An 8915-nucleotide genomic window follows, 5' to 3' on the forward strand; every position below is an offset into this window, starting at 1 on the left:
ATAATAACAAAGATATTGAGTGGATACTCTACAGGGCAAATGCCTGAACTGTCATCTGTGTTTCCAATTACAAGCATGTGTAAGCATAGCCAGAGAATCAGTGTGCTGAGTTTGTTTTTGTTAAGGCTGGTCAAGAAAGAGCAATTGTGTTTTGGAGTCTGCTAGACCGTGTTGCTTCTTCTTTCTTTCATTTTTTCTTTCTTTCATTTTTTCTTTCTTTCTTTCTTTCTTTCTTTCTTTCTTTCTTTCTTTCTTTCTTTCTTAATGAAAAGCAGACTTTTAAGACTGAAGATTTAACTACTTGTTTTTCAATAAAAAACTCAAAATTCAGTGCAGTTGCCTTGAGAACGTTCGGTGAATTGCTTCATTCCAATATCTGTTTAAGTGCAAATGGAACAGACATTTTAAAAGTATTTCTGGGCTATAACTGAATTTTAAGACTTCTTTCTCTGCATTTGATTTGTTTTTTGCATAATAATCCGGTTGAAATCCCTCTTTATTTTTTTTAAGTGTTTTTAATTCTAGTCCAAAGCCAAAGAAGATATTTATTAGAATGTAGAGGATGGTTTGTAATTTCTAGGATGGTTCATAATTTTTCCCAATTATTTATGCAGGTTGAAAGAAATTGGAAGCAAAATGGAAAAAAAGGGCATGAGAATACACAACGTACACTCAGCAAGCCAGCACCTTAGACTTGGTCAGCTGAAGGGCAATCACTTTGATATCGTTGTGAGAGATCTCAGACGTCACAGTCATGACACTTCCGCAGATTTGAAAGAGAGAATATCTGAAGCAATGGAAAATGTTGAGGTAAAAAAAAGCCTCATGCTGCCAATAATGAAAAGAGTTTAAATTCTCTGCTGTAACAACAACAACAAAAAAGTGCTTTTAAAGAAAATGCTTGTAATAGCACAGTAATGGCACTATTTCCCAGTTTTGATGCTTTTTGCTACTTTCTGTCTTTCCTTTGTTTCGTAAGGAATCAAGAGTAAAGCTGCCTTCCAAGGAGGGACTGTAAGTGAAGTTATTGTTGTTACAGTCTGCAGACCCCAGAGTGGGGCAGGAAGACAGATGGGACGTTTGTTAGCAAATGAGTAGGGGTATATGAGCTGTTGCTGCACAGACCTAAGGCCAGCTGAAGCGATGTGTTTCACTGTGGCAGTTGACAGGATGAAAGAATATAGTGACACGTGTCAACTGGTGGCAAAAACTTGCATGGCATAAATACATGTGAAATGACCATAGCAGAGAAACCAGATCCCCTGAAACGGGGAGTGGATTTTGCTTGCTGTTAACCTTAGGTCTTGAAGAAAACTCCCTCATCAGACATTCTTAAACCGCTGAGAAAAGTAAAAGCAAATCATGGAAAGGATGTTCTATCTTTCTAAGTAATAACCTTAATACAAATTACTTCAAAAGATTAATCCAGGAATAATTCTTGAATGAAAATTAGCCAGTGTGCAAAAGCTAAATACATTACATGTATTTGGGAAATTAACTTTATTATTGGGAAGAAGCATTCAACTGGTACTTTAATGCTTTTCTGTCTCTGCTCCATCTGACTGGTTTTTGGGGTTTTTTTTTGCTGTTTGGAAAATGAACACAAACTCCTATGACTGTGTATCTTGCTTTATTAGGTTTAGCTTATTGATGTATGACAATGATGATGTATGACAAAAACAGCATCTGTGTTAATCCAAAACACCAATTTTTCATCTTCTGTGAAAACAGAATCGCGTATGGGACCTATGGATGTCCCAGTCAAGGTTGGGACTGAATAACCATTTCCAAAACATATGCAGTATGTTTTTTGCTTGTCTACTCCATGCGTACTTACTATTTTCTAGAAAAGGGTGTTCTCTTGGGTCACTTGACAGTGATTTTGCTGCTCACGTGGAGACTTAAAAATCTCAATTAGCAGAAGTGCTCTCTCTTGGTCTTTACTATTGCAATAATAATACAAATGATCTCATGTGAAAAACATTAGTATAGTTAAGAAAAAATGTCCAACAGTGGTTACTTTTCATTACCTGTCCTATGCCGCATTTGCTTGAGTATTGATTTCATAATTTGACACACATAAAAAGCTGGATTACTTTGACTGGACTTGTAGTTTTATTTGTAATAATTAACTACATAGAAATAATTTTGTTTCATTTACCCATTTTTTTTTTATGAACGTGAAGACAATGATAGAACTTCATTGTCTTTTTAGATGTTTCTAAATTAGGTGCTAAAATACTGTAATGAATCATGACTTACAATTTTGTTACATGTTACTTGTGATTAAAAACCCAGTTTGTATGCATTTGGGATGTAAATGTAGATGTATGTGTGTTGTGTGCTTAGTCTTACTAATTGTACCTGGTATCTTCATGCTTTTAACATATTTATTCTTTATTATTCTAGACAAAAGGTTTTGTAAATTACTATGGACCTCAGCGATTTGGACAAGGTCAAAATGTTCTGACAGATCAAATAGGATTGGCTTTACTGAATGAAAAAATGGTATGTACATTTTCAAAGTAGTTCCTGTCAAGTTAATTTCACTTTACTGTTGCGATGTCTAGCACTGGAGCTGGCTTTCCCAGTGAACAATTTCACTTATGAGATAAACCCATACGTGTGCTGGAAGTAATTGCCGGATCAGTTTTGACAGCAACATAAGCAGGAAGATCGTAGTAGCAAAACAAAAAATCTTTTCTTCCACAGCAGGTGGAGCTTTAAATAGTTCAGGAAGTGATTTTTCTCTCTATGGTTGGTATGTGATTGTGATCATCATGCCGCTTGGCAGGAAGGTGACTGAATTCTGGACAAGGTTTGAACACTAAAATGAAGCAGTCTTTATACAATGTTTATTCATGGTCCTGACTGCCTCCTAACCTGTAGCCTCTCTATCCTGCTGGGGGTCTATATACTTCTTAAAAATGTCACAAAATATTACATAGGATCATATGAAAATATTTGCTTTTTCAATACCACAGAAATTTGTCTGAGATATATATATATATATCTGCTGTTTTCCATTATTCCTTGGCTACTTTCCAGACTCTTAGTTCTGAGTGATTGCTCCCAGGTAAGCTGAGGGGAGTTTATTTCTTAAGTAATAATTCATACAGAGTCATATACTTTTCAATGTATGTGCTACAGTACTTGGCATAGGTCTAAAACAGAATCAGACACTACAAAGTCCAATGAATACTCAAGTATCTTTTTCTTCCAGTCTTGTTTTGATTCTGAGAAAAATTTGGGAAAACTTATCCTCCACATATAAAAAGAACCAAGACTTGAGAGCAGCCCATAAAAGTTGCTGTGGATGTATATCTGACATTTTGAATTCTGAAAGACTTGCAGTTGGTACCAGGTGCCAGTCCCTGGAGAGTAATGACTGAAATCTCTATTCTTAATTCTGTTACTTTTTAATTTAAAGCATGCAGGAACTACTGTTTTTATTAGAAATGTACCAGCGTGTGCTTGCACAGTCCAATACAGAGGAGGACAAGAACCAGATCACATAGGTTGGTATAAGTGTGTGGCTCCACTGGTGCTGCAAGTAGGCAGAGGTTAGTGTAGTTTTTTCCCTGTTTTTTCCCTGTCACAGTGTCATGTAACCTAATACAGATCAGTATTAAAAAAAGAAAGATTGTCGTCCCTCTGTGTAGAAAGTATACAGTCAAAATTTTGCATGAAACATGCAGGAGGGAAAGAAGGAACCTTAATGTTCAGGATAGAATCATGGCTTTACGAAGTGGAGGAGTTCCAACTGGGCATTCAAGAAGAGTGACTGATTTCTTATAGAGCTTTGAAGGCTGTCTTCTATGTGACTAAAACACTTCTTTAATCTGAGAAGGAATACAGCCGCATTGGTTTGCTGTTCATGGTAACTTCTGTGAAGGGGAGAATTTGACATTGACCTTAGAGAACTGATACAATTTTGAGAGCTTGCAGAGTATGTTAACACAGAGTTGGATGCATGATTTAGTTGACAAAAATTTGTATTTAAATGCAAAAAAACCCCCATAAATTATTAATATTGTTCTTTAAAGGTGAAAGCTGTGAAGTTATTCTTCACACCCGAAGATACTGATGACCCTGTGAACAATGCAAAAAGATACTTTCTTCAAACTGGTATGTCCAGTTAAATTGTCTGTATATAATAAATGTGTCAGTATTGTGAGGGAGTAACATGTTGCTGCACAGAGAGACTTTTTACTTTGCTGCTGCTTTATACCATTTGCAGCTTGTTCCACAGAACTCAGCAGAGTTGCACGATTAAAAATTAGATGAGTGTGAGGCCCTAAATGTGCAAGATAGTGAAAAACTGATATAGTTCAGAGGCAAGATAGTATAGAAACAAACACCCTATAGCATAATGCTGGAAAAGACTTAAGTTAATTTTATCAAAGCAGTTTTAGCCTCCTTCCATCTGTCTGCTTTTGGAATATAAACTTCTCTCTGATAAAGGAAGGGTACAGGAATGAGGCACCCAACTCATACTGAGTACTTCACATGTGTGGACATCTGATTTTCTGAGATTTCTATAATAATCTTAGCTCTTGTTTTTTGTACCTTTGGGCTTTGCTTTGACAACTCTAATTATGTATCTCTTCCATGCTTTCCTGTGATCTACCTTCTTTCTGTCTTGAACTAAAATCAACAAAATGGGTCAAAGGCAGGAGTGTACCGAGTAAAATGCTCTGTCCTATTTACTGTTTTTATCATTCAACTTAACTTTCTCTCAAAAACTAAAAAATTCAGGTTGTTTTCAACTTCAAATATATTTTTTTTTCAAATATTCCACATCTGTTAGCCTGCTTATCACTGTAGATTGACAGAAGAACTACGATATCTTCAAGAGATACAGATGTGTTTCACAAAAAAGATAAGATGAATCATTCAGTGCTGTACATCACCATACGATGCACGGAAAGACATTGATGTGGACCCTGAAAACAGCTGCTTGCTTTTCCAGAAAGCAAAAGCTAAAAGGCTATGCAAAAGGCTTTGTCAGATAATATCTTATAATGAGAAAATATGTAAACACAAAAATCTAAAAAATATAGCATTTACATAATGTAGTACAATCTAATTAAATGTATTTTCGTCTTGGTTGAGGCTCACACTTCCCAGTGGCCAATGCAATTTATGCCTTTAAAATAAAGACGTTTTTTACCCTCTGTGAAATACGTGTTCTCAAATGGTGTGAAGGAGAGGTTTAATGTTCTTTCATAGCTTGGTTTTTACTTTCAGTTACCTGATCTATAAAAAAACTTTGGAGGGATAAAGTAAGTTTCTAAAAAAAAAAAAAAAAAAAAAAAAAAAAAAAAAAAAAAAAAAAAAAATAACGCACACTAGACTGAATAACTGGCAGCTAATTTAGTTCATACTGCATGAAATAGAATAGGAATCATGGGACTGTGTTGGTAGGCATATAAGATGAAATTTGTCTAACAGAACACATTGAAGGAAATGGAATAATAACCTAAAAGTCATCATAAAGATGTTAGACTGACAGCATTTCCCCCTATCTGATTATTTCATCTTCTTAAGTGTATTTTTTTCCTGACAGGTAATATTTGAAAAATCAAGGTTTACTTATATGGGTATTTTTGTTTATATCAGAAGATGCAAAGGGCGCACTCGTGATGCTGCCAGAATTTAAAGTGAGAGAGAAGATGTTGCTACGAGCTTTAAATCGCTATGGGGTAAATCATGAAGGTTGTACCAAAGGCTGGCTCAATATTCCTCATTCCATGCGCATATTCTATGTCCATGCTTATTGCAGTAAAATTTGGAATGAAGCAGCATCATATAGACTGAAGATCTATGGTTCAAAAGTTGTCGAGGGTGATCTCGTCTTAGAAGAAAATGATGAAAGCGTTTCCCTGAATGACAAGGTGAGTCTTCACAAAACAGTTCTTGTGAGGGGAGAAAAAAAAAAAGCTTAATGCATTTGATTACATATGCAGACATATTCTAATGCTTTTATTTTAGTTCTTTCATCAGGATACTTAATATTAGTGACAAAGAGGAAAAACCCTGATGTCGCTTTTTTGATTTACCATAAATAAGCCAGATGTATATTAGCAGCTTTTATCTTTTCTGACTGTTCATTTTATTCAAGTGAGAAGGAACAGTATGTCAGAATTGATATATGTAAGAATTTAACCTGCATGGTATATAATGCTCTTCTGGGGAATACCTTCAGAGTGGACTCTGCGTGTGCCTATATTCATCAGGCAGTGCAGATCTGAGTCTTGCTTTCCAGGTCAGACCTTCCCATTATATATTTTCATGAATGTAAGCCCGCGGTGAAAGGTGGTCTCAGACTGAACTGGTAATCTTGTTGTAATTACACAGTCAAAGCACGTCTAGCACAATTTCATTCACTCAGGTATTTTAAACAGTTTGACAGTGGATCTAAACTCTTAGCAGCTGTTCAAAAAATGCAGCAATCTTCTTGGGAAAGTAGCAAATTGCAAAGTAGTGCTTCTGCTTGCCCTCACCACAGCCTGGGTGTGTCTGTAGGGCCATGGGCAAGACAATGAGCAGGAGCCAGCAGTGGAGTGTCTGGTTCCAGATATTGGCATGCTCAAGTCCATTCTGAAGCCAACTCTTCTTTCAGGGTTAGCATACCATTTTCTTACGGTGGAAGCATTTAGGTCTCCTCTCCCAAGTAGAAAGTGATAGGTGAAGAGGAAACAGCCTCAGGTTGTGCCAGGGGAGGTTTAGATTAGACATTAGGAAAAATTTCTTCACCAAAGGAGTTCTCAGCCATTGGGACAATTTGCCCAGGGAAGTGGTTGAGTCACCATCTTTGAAGGTATTTAAAAGGTGTAGATGTGGCTCTTAGGGACATGGTGTAGTGGTGGACTTGGCAGTGTTAGGTTGATGGCTGGACTTGATGATCTTAAGGGTATTTGCCAGCCTAAATGATTCTATGATTCTGTTTTTCTTCTGATCATCAGATAAAGCATAGAATTTTGGAGTAGTTTACTGGATAATAAACAGGTGTGTGCATAGGCAGAATGTATCTCATTTATTTTGGGTGAACATATTACAAATTTGAAAGCGAAAGCACTTGAAAGGTTACTGAATAACCTCCAGTTCCTGTAGAGTGACTTCTGTTTCCATTGTGATTTTTATTCAACAATATTTTTGAGAGTTAATGTTAATAAAACAAGTATATCAAATAAAATGAAAAACAGAGGTATCAAATGCAGTAGTGAGTTATTGAGTTTAATATAGATATATTCCTATTTAATATAAAACATTTTTCTTAGTAGTTTTGCTCTTGCTTTTGTAGGACAAGATTGCATTGTCACAGTTAACTTCAAACTCAAAGAATATGGGCTTGGAGTAATAGTTTGCTAATTAGTGCTAGCTAGCATCAGTAAATATTTAATGCAATGCCTTTTACCAGTAAACAGGTTACTTTGTATTAAACATCTCTACTAATTTTCATACTTTGAGTAGATGATTGTTGTTCTTGTAATAGTCAAATAACCTTAGAATGATTAATGAGTCTGGGAGTACAGTGCGTAATTCCTAAAATAAAGTATATGTTTATTTTTTAAAAAGGGGGTTTTTCCTTAACTTCTTAAATTTCTTGGCAGGTTCACGTAGTCACTGCTCCAGAAGAGTCAGCTAACAAATACTCTATAAACCAAGTAAGTCTGTATGAAGAATTCTAAGTCACTGATCTCTTTATTTGATGAAAATGTTTTGTTTTAAAAATAACACAATTAAGTTAACTAGTGCAGTCTTCTTCCTTGCCAGAATGCACATTAAAGAAAACCCATGTGAACTAATCTCTCTCGTAACAAACAGGAGGAAAGAATATTTACTTTGCAATGGAAATAAGTACAGTGTCATTTGCAATGTGGCGATAGTTATCTTGAAGCTGAATGTAAACACTTTGAAAATTTTTCCAGTCTACTGGGAAAAACATTCAAGAGTAGCTGACATTCTAATTTTTGAAGGTTCAGAATGCATAGTTGAGAAGTCTTACATAGGCAACAGCAATTTCTTTATCTCTGTATTTTTTCCAACAAGAAAGGAAATTTCTATTAGTGTATTTCTGGTTTGTTTTAGGAATCCTGATACATTGATTATTTTTTTGTTTAATTACATGCAAGATAGCTGCCTTGCATAGCTTTATTTTGCAAGAGAAGCTGCCGTTTACTATTTCAGGCCCCAAAACACAAGATTTAGACACATATAAAATTGTAATCACATTTATTTAAAGCGTAATTGGGCTTTGTTTTATTTATGTTGTTTTATTTTTGTTTCTTTGAAGGTGGTTCTTCCAATGGTGGGACATAGTATCAAGTATCCCAGTAATAAAGTTGGGCAATGGTACCATGAAAGGCTTTCTGAGGATCAGCTGCAGATGTGCAAATTCAGAGTGTCGGCATTACAGCTGAATATACCTGGATGCTACAGACCCATTTTGAAAAATGTTCAGAATCTGTCATATTTTTTGGAAGGTAGCGAAAAAGGAATCGAAATCGAAGAGAACCATCAGATCGAATCGAAAGTTTCTCTTCATATATCATTTGACCTTGATCCTTCATGTTATGCAACGGTCTGTCTGAGAGAAATAATGAAATGTGACTTTTAACATTATAGTTTGTGAAAAATTGCAGGAATATTATTATACAATGGTGGAATTTTATGTATAATGCCAAGAAAATAAAGGAGAGTAACAGGTTCAAACCAGAAACAGGAAAAATTTGTAGACTGAGATTCATATTGATTAGGAAAAACAATCCACCAAAATCCTTTGGAACGTTCCAAAAACATTCCAAACCATAAATGCAAACACTTGGAAGCATTGGAGTAAAACTATGTGTTATGCCAGGCAGGTCTAACAGAACTTAAAGAAACCATGGTCTGCAAGCATGAATTTTGTG

General features: G+C 35.5%; 1 protein-coding gene across 1 annotated transcript; it reads left to right on the top strand.

The window, feature by feature from the left end:
• Positions 1-614: 614 nt before the first annotated feature.
• PUS7L (pseudouridylate synthase 7 homolog (S. cerevisiae)-like) lies at positions 615-8692 on the top strand (the record flags this gene model as incomplete). The annotated part of the gene is made up of 6 exons (XM_010143097.1): positions 615-810; positions 2410-2508; positions 4047-4128; positions 5623-5897; positions 7617-7670; positions 8300-8692. Coding segments are annotated over 6 exons (1030 nt in total), but the record flags the coding sequence as incomplete, so codon positions are not given.
• Between the last annotated feature and the right edge of the window lie 223 nt (positions 8693-8915).

The sequence above is a fragment of the Buceros rhinoceros genome, unplaced genomic scaffold (genome assembly GCF_000710305.1).
Source record: "Buceros rhinoceros silvestris isolate BGI_N320 unplaced genomic scaffold, ASM71030v1 scaffold1119, whole genome shotgun sequence".
Classification (NCBI taxonomy): domain Eukaryota; kingdom Metazoa; phylum Chordata; class Aves; order Bucerotiformes; family Bucerotidae; genus Buceros; species Buceros rhinoceros.